Consider the following 13,417-nt stretch of genomic DNA (forward strand, 5'->3'; position numbering starts at 1 on the left):
CAAAGGGGGCCCTAAAGATGATCCAAATAACTACCGACCTATCTCAATTTTGTCCCCGTTGATGAATTTTTTTGAAAAATTATTGAACTACCAAATTAGCAGTTTCCTGTCTGCCAAAAATCTATTACATCTAAAACAATCTGGGTTCCGAAAAAATACAGCACCACATCTGCTGCATTAGACTCTTTGAATCACATTTACAGTAGCCTTGATAATAAGCAGTACTGTGCCTGTCTTTTTCTTGACTTGTCCAAAGCTTTTTATACAGTCGACCACAACACCCTGCTTAGTAAATTAAGTTGCCTCGGTTTTTCCGAAAACGCAGTAAAATGGTTAAAAAATTACCTCTTTTCTCGCACCCAAACTGTATTCACAGATGGTTGGAGGTCAAACTGTGTTAAGATAACAAAAGAGGTTCCACATGGTTCTATCCTCAGCCCCCTCTTGTTCTCTCTTTATGTCAATGACTTGGGCACTGACCTGGATCATTCCAGGGTAAATCTTTTTGCAGATGACACGATACTGATTACTGCTGGCCGCTCTCCGGATGACGTGATTGCTAAGCTCCAGGGTGATTTCAACAAACTACAACATCAGCTAGTTGCTCTTAAACTAGTCCTGAATATCTCCAAAACCAAGGTGCTATGCCTCGCACCAGGACTAAAGCAGGAAGTTATTTTTCCCCAATTACATTCCTTAAATAATTATCAAATAGAGCAAGTCAAGATCTATAAGTATCTTGGGGTCATCCTGGATTCAAAACTGAATTTTGAAGTTCACATTGATTATATTGGTAAAAAGACAAACATATAAATTGGTTTTCTGTAACGACACAAGCACTGATTCCCCCCTATGTTCCGCTTGGAATTGATAAAAGCTACCGTACTGCCTCTACTTGATTACTGTGACATCGTGTATACATCAGCCCCCAGTACTGTACTGAAGAAGCTTGACTCAATGTATCACTCGGCCTTAAGATTTGCATTGAACTGCCCATATAGGACTCACCACTGTGATCTCTACATTGGGTCAAACTTAACATCTCTTAATGTTCGACGGCTTGTGCAACAGGTCTTATTTATTCACGATGTACTTACAAAAAAAACGCAGATTACCTGCTGGATCTACTCTCTTTATCAAATAACAAATTTGACCTAAGGTCTTCGCTCATTTACCAGCTTCACATTCCCTATTGCCGTACAAATACTGGAGGAAGGGCCTTTGCTATTGATGCCCCCAGGGTCTGGAATGCTATTGCCAATAAACTGCAAACTTTTATCACTACTTATGAGATCTTCACTCAAAACTGCTCTAGAAGAATTGTACACCTCTAGCTGCCACTGCTATTCAGTGGCCTAAAATAAAATGTTTTGCTCCGGATGACCGCTGCAAAGTATGATCTGTGTTTTGATTTAGTGTGCTGATCTTAAAGGTGCATTAACATTTTTTGATACTCAGTCTGATGTTCCTGCTGTTGTGGAGTGACTCATGCAGCCAACTATGGCTGCAGGGTTTGGTGGTACATGTTGTTTACGTCGTTTATTGTGAAAATTCGATCACAGTTCCTATGATCACTGTTACATTGCTTTTGTGGCTTTATTTTGGTGATTTCGAAAAGTTTTTTTTTGGCCATGTTTGTTTGTTATAGTACGGAGTTAGACTGATGGCTTTAATCTAAGTTGTCTTGTGGTTGTTGTTGTTCGACTTGCATCCCACTGGGATTTTTGCACACAGTGTTGGTATACGGTGCTTTTTCTGCAATATTTTGCTGTCTTTCTTGGATTTTCTGTTTGCACATAGTCACTTTAAGATGTTTTCTTGTTCATGTTTTTGTTTTTTGTTTGTTGCGGTTGCACCCGATTCAAGAGCCGAATGGCTCACAGGGCTATACCAAATAAATGAAACTGAAAACTGAAAAACTGGAGGCCGAGGGCTGGTTCAAATATTTGCTGTTGTTAGTCGTGCACTGGACTCGAACGCAGGTGGCCATGTTCATATCGCACTGTGCTAACCACTGTGCCACCGCTCCAAAGACAAAGACACGCGCGCACACACACACTGCACACACACACAGCATATGATGAAACCCCAGCCCTGCCTCCACATCAATTCTCTGGTTGATGAAGGTGGAAATACAAAAGTGCATTCAACTCAGCGCCCAGCACAGCAGAGGGAAAGCATGAGAACTCTGTAGTGGGAATGCACATCTGTGCGTGCGCACCTGCATGCACGTGTGTGTGTATATACGCGTACCAACTCAACCTTAAATGAGTACCTGTTGTGGTATGTACACATCAGCACTGGGAGGACAAAGGCGGCCGGGCGCGGTGCTGGCCACCCACCCCCTCGTGTGCCGTGCCGGCATTCAAAGGTGCTCGTTAACGGCACTTTCCCCACAGGTCTGTTAAAGGCTACACGGGGGATCTTTGTCTTTGTGTGTATGTGAGTGTGAGCGCTTTGAGAGGGCGGCTGTGGGAGGGTTGAGAGTGGTGATTTGTCACCAATTCCAACAAATCACTTAGAACTACCCTGCCGCAATGGTTGAGGGATTCTCACTTTCTCTTAAAAGTTGCGACAGCCTCTATTCGTCATTGTTAAACAATAAATGAAGATGACCAAATTACCATTCTGCACGACAATCACCTTCGTCGCGTTCTAATATAGAAGCTGTACGTGGGAAAATAATTCGATACAAAAAAACAGATAAATGAGAAATCCATTGCGGGTGCCTTGTAATATTTGAGGGTCCCCCATAAATATTTGGGAAGGTGCCGTGGCGTAATAGTCATTAGCACATTTGGACTTGCAATCATCCAGAAGTCGACGAATCCCATCTCGTGATGGGGTCGTTGAAACTCTGGGCAAGTTTACTTCAAATTACATTTACACCAGCAGCGGCGTGAAAGAAGCCACGACAGGGCAGCGCCTTTATCTACCCAACAAAAAAATATATACCCACACCACCAAATGATATACTTTGTAAAATGTACACTAATTATGCAAATATCTTGACCTATTCTAAAATGGACACATTCTGCTATTTCCATGTTCTGCCCGACTCACACAGAGGGCAGCACTGGGCATTATTTTAAAATGGCGGCCGGCAGTAACACGGGTGAGCAGAGATAAGCGATTAAATTCCTAACATTTCAATGAATTCCTTGATTGAACAACGTACGGTATTTATTGTGGTTACCCAGTTCTCACATAAAGACATACATCACCATACAAGACGATTTTGCATTGGCAACTGCCAAATTGGGCGATTACACATTCAGCTTTGGCGGGATAGTTAACAGCGATGGTTTCACAATGGCCAACCACCTCTCTCATGTCAAATGTTAATTGCACCTCGTATTGCTTATACATCGGGCATCATTTTCATGTTTTATGCCACTGTAGTTTCATTGTCCACAGTGTGCCATGCAGCATTGGCACTGTCGCTTCTCCAGCGTGGCACCAACTAGAACATGCACCGTCTTTCAAAATACCATCTTTAAAATAAACATCTTTCCAAATATCATTGTTTTTTTTAATCTGTACAAACACCGTCTCGCAAAATACTACCTTATTGTGTCTGCAAATGGGTTTGGGATTTACAGAACTTAAGTTCTGTAGTTTTGTAAATGACAGAAATCAAGTTTTGAAAATCCCATCGCAAAGTAAGTTGGAGCTCATCACCACCATCAATCCTCGACGACGCCGCATGTTTCTCTGCCTTTCAACTGAACCCACTTCTTCACATTTGTCTCATGCCCAGCAGGCTGCTCCCAAGCACCACACGCAGCGCGTTCCTTGCCACCAATCTGGGCAGCAGACTCAGTGCCTTCATCTCGCTCGAGATTCGATCGCAGATTTCGACTTGAACAACAACGCCGCCACTTCACCCGCCCTGCTTTAGGACGAGCCTGGCACGTGCCCATGAACGGCACTTGCCATACGTGGCGCGCTCTGCTGCTACGACGAAACGGCTTTTAAACAACACGCATGATCGTGTAAACATCGCATAACCTATGTGCATTTCGCAAACAACAAAACCCCATCGGCGTTCCCTGAAAAAGCATGCATGTATGTATGTATGTCGAACTTCTTTCGCACCCTAAGTAGCCAACTGTGCTAATCGGAGGTGTGGGGGACGGACAGCAAACTAAACACAAAAAGTAATTCTCAAGAATTTAGTTTTCAAAGGAGAAGTTCATTGTTGGTTCTCTCGTCTCGTGCCACCAGAAACAAATAGGTTGAGCCAACGTGACCGACTGATAATAGGGTCCTAATACGCACAAAACCGGTCCACAGTTTTCCGACCTACACTATTATTCGGTTAAAATGGGGTTTCATTGTCATTTACAGATCTAACTTGAGTAACGTGCCTCACATAGGTTTCTGTTCACTATCCATATATGGGTAAAGACTTTTCGAGCAATTTTTATCTCATTCTCATATAATGCAAATACATTAGTGTGGGTGCATCTTATACGTTTGGTATAACTTTAGTGACACACGGGACGAGTCTGTGGTGCGTGTCTTTACTTTCACGAGGACCAATAATCCGGAGAATACGGTAATTTTATCTCAAAGCTGCACGCAAATAATTGGCCGCACGTTGAAATGTGTGGCCCTCTTCAAAAACAGCCTTGAGATTCGCCGAGGCTTTTCTGGATGAGTACACAAAAGGACTATTTTTATTATTATTGTAGGTGGTGCGAGTGTGTGTGCTTTGGATGGCAGCGTGGAAAGCCAACTGCGCTCGGGTTTGAATGGAAAAAAAGCAAGACGCGTATAAAAACAACACAACACTCGCTGCGACTTATGAAACAAATATGAAGCCAAATTCCATCTCTGGTCAGGGTTTAGATCTGTGGAGATTCCCACTTTCTCCGCGACACAAACAAGTCAACAGAGCTCTGATTGCCACCGAGGCTTGTGAAGACAGACAGATGACATGTGCGAGCGATGGCAGACACAATCTATTGCCACTTTAGTTCAGTGTCACATTCAATCTCGGCGGCGGCGGAGTCATCGCACGCGTGACACGTGGCGTTGTGTGTGTGCGTGTGTTTTTAAACAAGCAAACACGACAGCTGGAGGACGTAGCACATGCACGCGGTAAATCGCCGTGTAAAAAAAAAACAAGGCTGAGAAGAAAAATAAATATGCCAATTTCATCACCTAGATCATGACGAATATGCGACACTGTGTTGGCAGTTGTGGACAAGCACGAATAACAAATTGCAATTACACTCGCCCTGAAGAGGAAAATAACGTGGAAAAAATATTTAGTAGCAGTAGCAGAGAAACAAGGAGAGAAGTGACTCGTGCTACTGTTTACACATTGAACCATGAGAGTGTCTTGAGAAACAGTAACACCGGTAGTGGCAACGGATGAACAGCAAGGTGGCAGACACTCAGAGAAATGCTGCTTGCTGAATTGTAATTAATTTGGGGAGTGTACGTCGGTATGCATCCATAAAAAACACGCAAAGTTCTGCTTTCTAATTAAAACTCTCTCAGTATCGTAAGGGCTGGTGGCCAGGAGTGGTGATGATGCACGTCTGTAAAGCAGTGATTTGCAGGCAAGGTTCGTGGATCACTGGGGAATTCCATCATCATCTTCATGAGATACCAGGGTCGTTCATATAGGAGGACAAACGTGAAGAAAGGTTGCCGAAGCTATCTGTGCGAAGTTTAAGTGTTATTCCTTCACGTGTCTGGGGTTTCCCTCGGAACTTCATATCCATCCCAGAGCAAGCAAAGATACTCAAACATAAGAAATGGCCAAACATCTGTCGTGAACATCCTTTCGGATACTCGTATTATGAGTAAAAAAATACACCGCACACAGACACATATACCATTTGGCCTTAAAGACCACAAGTGGATGTACCGTTAGCAAGACTTAAATAAGGCCAGCATGAGGCCAGTACCATGACCACCTTTGTCTCTCTCGTGCTGTTGTTTACACCTTGCACCAGGTATCCATGTTGTAGTGGACTCAACTTGGGAGATGCCCAGGACAGGGTCAGATATCACCACGCCACTGATAATATCCTTCGTCAGGAATGGAACCCAAGATAATTGCATTGTAGGACATTCCACAGACCAATGCACCATCACTCCACACAGAACCCCCATACAGCTTCCAACAGACTGTTGCGCAAGTGCTGTTAGCGAACACCTATTAAGGCCGGTGGGGCGCCTCGTTTGATTGCTGCTTTTAATTGTTACACACCGCACCAAGTATTCATTTGAAGCTGAGTCGACCTAGGGAAGGCCCAGGACCGGTTCAGATAATTGTCACTGGGGTTGTCCGTGAGTTGGAATCAAACTCGGGTCGCCGGGTTTATAGCGCAGCGTGCTAACTGTTACACTACCGCTCCCCACATACACACACACACACTCCCATACAGGCACACACAAACAAGACAACACTGCACTGTTTATTCGACTATGATTTAAAGTGATGTTTATAGTGATAAATGCTTCTGTTGGAAATCTGCATTTTTCCCACTGTAATAAATTATTCCTGTCAATGATACAAGACATGAACATCAAATATATAACATTTATGGTCATGAAAAGTGTTTACGACGGATAACATAATGCACTTTCCTGGAGGGAGCCTTTAAAAAATATCCATTAAATCGCCACTAAGAACGGTCATCGGTTAAATTAAATAAACGCACTACCCATTAGTTCAGTGAAGAGAATAAGCTGCAGCCAACAATTAGAATGGAGACAGTCTGAATCATGTTGCTGAAAGTGTTGTTTGTGTGTGTGTGCGTGTCGTTATTCGGGGGAGTGATAGTGCAGCGGTGAGCGTGCTGCGCTACGAACCCGATAACCCGAGTTCGATTCCGGCTCGCGGCAAACACCAACGATGATATTCATAACCGGTCCTGTGCCTGTCATAGGTCAACTCAGCCTCAAATGAATATCTGGTGCGGTGTGTGAACATCACCGCTTGGGAGACAAAAGCTGCCAGGTGCGGTGCTGGCCACCCACCCCCACGTGTGCCGTGACGGCCTTCATAGGTGCTCGCTTACAGCACTCGCCCCAACAGTCCGTTTCGGCTCTACGGGAAACTGTGAAATAAATGTAAGGAGCGCGCGAATGGCTTTCCTAGAGGTCCTGCTGGTTGTAGCCTCGTGGTCAGAAGCTTCAGCATTAAACGGGTTGGCACTCCATTGACGGTTCAATTTCCACGACAGCTGTAGACCTTTTTATTTAGCAAATTACACAAAGTGCTGTTTCCTGTGACGTCGACGTTAATGATTAAGTTTCATTCTTAAGTCAAGTTTCAGTTGTAATTTCAAGTAAATTTCGACTTGTGAAATAATATAACACTTGTCTGTGTTGTTTATACGAATGCCATATTTAACAAGGGCAGGCCACTGCATGGCAGTGAAATTGATCATTTTAATCCTCAAATATTGCATTTTGCCAAGGTAAGTGATAGACCAAATTTAATACGAGTTTTTTTTTTCAATGTTGTTTTGTGCAATCACCATTGACCGGGCTGAGACCATCAACTCGCTCCACTAGAAGACGCGGATTTTAATCACGGAACTCAAAAGAACCATCACCGGTTGTATTGGTCCAGTGTCACAAGACTCCCCGAGCCACGCACAGCCACCTACTGGAGTGGATTATCACAATTCTGTAACGCCACTTCACGTCACAAGCACCGGCGTCGTGTTTCGTGGGTTCTGAAGCCATCTCCAATGCACAGAAGCCACAAAACAAACGTTTTAAACTACTCTCTGTTAAAAGCTACACAACAACAATAATAATATCGGTGAAGTATGAAGATTTCCCAGCGGCGTGTCGGTGGAAATTGAATTATTTTCGTGAAAATATTCACGCACAAGTACATTCACACCTAATATAGGTGTCTGTACTATACGTGTGTTGTTCAAGAGTTTCACGTTGATTGCGATGTATGTGTGTGATTGTGTGGGGACAGATGCAAATATCTACACACGCACGTGCAAATTGTAAGAATATGTTTAAAATGTTGGGCACATAATGCCTCGTGTAAATATGCTGATTACATCAGTTTCTACGAGTTTGTCGAATGAGGGTCAAGTGTGTTAGGTTTTTCTTCCTGTAGAAATTAATTCCCTTTGACAAACGTGGGGTACGTGGCAGAGGTGTGGACTCGAGTCATGTGACTTGGACTCGAGTCAGACTCGAGTCATGAATTTGATGACTTGCGACTCGACTTGGACTTGCATAACAATGACTTTGTCCCACCTCTGGTACGTGGTATCCAGGATGACCGTTGGAACGTTATGGGACCAAGACATGAGTTGGTCAATGTAGATCGTTATCATTTATTTGTGTTGTATGAGAATGTCCAGAGGTAACACATTTCTAAGAACGCAACAAAATCCTTTGATTACCCAGCATCACGTTGAGTTACATTTGCCATGAATTTATTCACTTATGAAATAATTACGATGTTAAATTGACTTAAAACAACACATCGGTATAATGTCTTAGACTATTCTACTATGCACGGTTATTTAATTGAGCAGTAATGCCATGAGTACAATAATGGTAACAATCACAATTGGGTAGGAACGATTTTAGTAATTGGTGAATATGATCTCATGGCTTGCTGATGATGACCAACATGCTGTCGATGATAAATAACGATGATCAATCTGACAATCACGACGGTAATAATGAACATCTTGTTCATAATTATGACGATCACAAGGCTTTATGTTGATGCTCACAAGGATTAATTATGATAATTTCCACAATACTTCACAACGACGATGCGATTGATTACACTAATCTAGTGATGACTTCATCACATCACAATGACGACACCCACCGTAATACTCGACAGCGCCGATCATGACCATGACACTGATCTCCATACCACTCCGTGACACCACAATGACCAAGACGATTAGCAGCAGGAAAACTGACAATGAGGACGACGGCGATGATGATTACGACAGTCACCACGACGGTGATGATGTACGTTGAACCTCTTTCGCACCTTACGAAGCCAACCGTCCTAATTGGGGGTATGATGATGACGACGACGATCGTGACGCCCGACAATTTTTTATAGGCCGGCTGTCTGTCGACGCGCGAGTGCGCCGGCCTGGCTCAAGAGAAGCGCTCGCCTCTGACCGACGTGCTACTCACAGGCTGCAGGGGAGTCCTGGGCTCTGAGGGGCGCATGTGAAGGTGGGCCATCATGGCCTGCAGCCTCTCTCGCTCCTTCTCCAGCTGCGGGGGGCCAACGCACAACACAGCCGTCAGCCATCAGCCACCGCGCACGCAAATCAAACTGAAAGGCCCCCTTTCCTAAATAGCGTACGGCTCCAAATAACATCATCTCGTCATGCAATTTTAAAGCCCAGTAAGGCAGATCTGATAAATATTTTAACAAACAGTTACTTACAGAAAGCTATTGCTTATTCATAGCGCCTTTCTTCAAGAAAGGCAGGCTTGCATCAACCTGACAAAGGCTGCTGTGTGTTTTAGCAAAGGTTACAGATACAAATTGCGCCGCATTATTTTTCTGGTCGCATTTTTTTTAGGTCAGCAAAATGTTAAATATGAAGGGGAAAAATTGCGTGCACGTTACCAATAGCGAAGCTTTTAGGAACCAAACTCGAGCCCTGGGGATGGCGTAAAGGATTTGTTTCCGTGAGCACTCCAAAGGAACACGGATTTTTTGTCTCTTTTATTCAAAGTTGTTCCTTTAACTGCTGCCACCAGGCCATCACGATTTTTTTGATGTGAAATATTTCCGAGTTATAAATGCCCTGCATATATTGCATATTTCAGGGAGCTAAAGTGTATCATATGCTTTTGCTTAGCATGCCATGTCATTCCTGGGGAGTGCCTTTATTAGATTATGCCCGCAATATTAACTGTCCCCAGCAAAATGTCAGTCTTGAAATATTCCAGGGCTTACGGCGAAATTCCGCTGAATTATTTTTGGGAAACAAAATATATAGCGCGTCGCTTTCACATTTGATTTGCCCGCCATTGCCTGGGACACTTAAACGTAATGCACAGCCGTCGTGACGGGCACAGAAAGGGCCGTCTCCTGCAACGCAACGTGAAGAGGCCCACGCGTGGCAAATTAAGTGTTGACCGTATACGTAACGGACGCGAACAACATCGCGCAGCGGTTCGATGTTTCAAAGAGCAGCGGCGCAGGTTGCAGCGCGGCGTTTTAAAATGACGACTGCGTCGATGACCTATTTTGTTCATTACGCGTCAGTCAAACACTGACCCCTTTTTTTTGTTGTTGAAAGGATGGCTTTTCTTGGAGTGACTTGTATGCACAGTATTATGAATAACAAAACCTGCTGACCTTGTCAGCAAATCATGATGGAAAGAGGAACAACACGTGTGAGAAATTTGCCGATGTTTCGGTTTGTTTGAAACAGGTTTGTTCAGAATCCAAAACACGTGAAGGAGAATGCTCGCTCGTGAATATTGTAAACGTATCTGTCACATCGATGCTACGATTAATAACATCACTGTCATGGTTAGGATTTGTTTTTAACGAAGGATTTTTCTTTCTTCAAAAAGCACACTTTGTAGAGAGAGATACCAACATTGCTGCAGAGTGGCCAGGCAGCCGCAGCATGAGGATTGTGTTTGCAAGGCGGGACAGGCAATGGGCCACAGCCCCAAACCCCCATGCGCTAATCTGCTTCTGCGTTCATCCGCCCCTGGCCCTCACCGCAATGCAAACGCTGACGCGGAATCTCACCTGTATCTCCAACTGCTGCACCACTTGCATCTGCACCCGGCACTGGGCCGTGCTCCGATCGTCCAGAGCGTGCTCGTTGTTGAGGTGCCTGCGTGCGAAACGAGACGCAACGTCTATCGTTTTTTTTCTTTCTCTGAACATCAACAACATCAACGACATTTGGCGACAGGGCAGCATCGGCATGGAGACGGAGCTACGGATCTCCGGCTCTCGCATCCCCTGCCAGGCTGCGCTCCGTCGCCCCGGGGACCTGGACACCGCCAGCGTCCCTCGCCGAGGGGCCTCGAGACGCTCCGGACGCGCTGCGTCACTCTCGCGATCCGGTGGTCCGACTCTGCCACAAACGTCACCGGGACCGAATCGTCGTCCCGTCGTCCCGCGCCGGTCTCCCCCACCGCAGAGGACCTCCTCGCCCGACACCGCCGTATGGGCCCTGTTTTGGCGCGCGGCTCAACTTCGACCGGACGTGTTCCGGCTCGCCTCGCCTCACCCCCCGCGCGCGGTCCAGCGTCGAGAATAGATCCGGAACAAAACCCGAGTGCACGTGGGCTCTCCCGCTCAAGGGGACTCGACTCGACGCTGCTCACGGATCATCGTCGCATCCGACGATGCGGACATGAAGCGTATCCAGGAGGCTTGGCGAGGTTGTCTACGTAAGGTGCGAATGAAGTTCAGAATGCATGCATAGGGGGTGCAGGACCGTGACACCTGGAGGAACATTTGATGCGGCCCATTGACGGCGAAGCGACTGCGACGACTGCTACTGCAGTCACCTCCTTGCAGTTTTGGCCCATCTCTTCCCTGTCACACTTCTCTCGCTACAACCATGGCTACTTTGCCCGTAGACTTTGCTCCATGATTCCTCCACCATGTTGAGGGCTCAGTCTACCAAAGTGACTCTTTAGGCTCATCCGCACTGCTACACACACTCTAAGACACACTCGCCATGCACACACCACACGTACACTCCACACGTACACTCCACACGTACACTCCACACGTACACTCCACACACCACGCGTACAACTGAGAGGCAAAACTGTGCTGGCGATTATAAAATCAGCCTCCGCTGCATTACGCGTCGCTTCGCGTATTTCCTGGTCAGTGTAATGTTTGGCTATATGCGAAAGATGACACTTCTAAGGCACCTGCCTGGTGACCTGATTGTAACTAGTAGCGTAATGTCCTCAAACAATTGTCACATGTGCGTGGATTTCTCTCCAGCTCACTGGCGCGGAGTGCTGGAACGTTTGTCCACGTGGCGTTAGTAATTGGCAGTGTCGGGTGGAGGAGCGTTCACAACACACACTTTACTCGCGCAACCCAATTCCGAAAATAAATTACGAATCGTAATATCGGTCGCGACAAGCCCGCTACGCGTCAAAGAGAAACATCCTTCAGAAGCAGCGAATTTATAGAGCTGTGCAAAGTCTCGCCAGGGTCACGAATGAGAAACTTCAGATTCCGGGTAAAATGCCAACGGCTCCAGCAGCCAAACTAAAGTAACTTATCAACGATCCCTCAGAGGAGTGCCGGGAGACACACCCTGAACCGACTTGGACGTCTCTCTCGCTCGCCGACGATCGACGTTCACGTAAAGATGCGCGTTGCGCGATCCCACGAGCGTGCGGAGTTCCGCTAAGTTCTGACGCAGGCGACGCAGTCGTGTCAGGCTACAGGAAACCCCGGCCAACAATCGCGCGCACAGTACCCGGGCTCTCTCTCTCTCTCTCAAGGCGATGGATCTGGTCCAGGTGAAGAGAGCGACTCCAACGATAACACGAGCGGAGCGTTAGAAGCCGTTAGCATTGGACAGCAGCCACCGCTTGGCGTGGTCTGTATCCCACTCTGACCCCGTGCCCGCGTCCCCCCAGGGCGTCTCGATGAAGGCTTGGGGCCTGAACGGAGAAAAGTTGCACTCGGGGGCTCTTTATATATAAAAAAAAAACTTGAGAAATTACCTACAAATCAAATTGAGTGGGGTGCGGAGGGGGGGGGGGGGGTCAGGGGGGGGGGGATTCTCGCCACCACCCCGCAGTAAAGCGCCGGCTATCAACGACGAGCGGGGAGGGTTCACGCGGCACGCGCAAGGGCGGGATGAGCACAGGAGGGTGGGCGGCTCCTGTTCACGCTCGTCCGTGACCTCCGACGAGCGCGGTGCAGCTTCGTGCGTCGACATGCGATGCCCTGGAACGCAAACTTTACTTGGCTGCAGTGCCGAGCAAACGGAATGGGTTTTAGCCTCCCTGCTCCGATGTTGTACGGCTCTCCTCCCCTTGCCTCGGCGTTCCACCCTCGCCGTGCGAGAGCGGACGGGGACATCGACGCGACGCTGCGTTGCGCAAAAACGGTTTGTTTGATGGCACGAGTTGCATGCAAACTCATCGCATCATCACAGTGCATCATCACACTTGTATGCAAACTCACAGCATCATCACAGCGATGTCATGTCTCCGTAATTGCACCGTGAAGATGTCATCGTTGTGATGATGCGATGACGTACGCGTCACTGTGATGCTACTCACACACGAACGCAGTCACGTGACAACACTGGTATGGCGATGCGCCTGACTGTATTTTTATCAATATCAAAGCTTCAAAGGTGTGTTGGAAAGCCGCAGACACACAGCTCAGACGTGTAGCTACAAGACAGGAGCTGATGGT

At 46.6% G+C, this 13,417-nt stretch overlaps 1 protein-coding gene across 8 annotated transcripts in view; it reads right to left on the reverse strand.

Moving 5' to 3' along the window:
* The window catches only part of LOC144730017 (forkhead box protein P1-like), a 401,316-nt gene that overhangs the window by 69,930 nt on the left and 317,969 nt on the right, over window positions 1-13,417 (reverse strand). For all 8 annotated transcript variants that reach the window (XM_078610465.1, XM_078610470.1, XM_078610471.1 and 5 more), the window contains 2 exons: window positions 10,754-10,841; window positions 9,166-9,249 (listed from right to left, as the gene is read on the reverse strand). In XM_078610465.1, coding sequence (XP_078466591.1) covers window positions 9,166-9,249; window positions 10,754-10,841 — 172 coding nt within the window. The remainder of the gene's footprint in view (window positions 1-9,165; window positions 9,250-10,753; window positions 10,842-13,417) is intronic.

The sequence above is a fragment of the Lampetra planeri genome, chromosome 34, assembly GCF_965212315.1.
Source record: "Lampetra planeri chromosome 34, kcLamPlan1.2.h2, whole genome shotgun sequence".
In the NCBI taxonomy this organism is placed as follows: domain Eukaryota; kingdom Metazoa; phylum Chordata; class Hyperoartia; order Petromyzontiformes; family Petromyzontidae; genus Lampetra; species Lampetra planeri.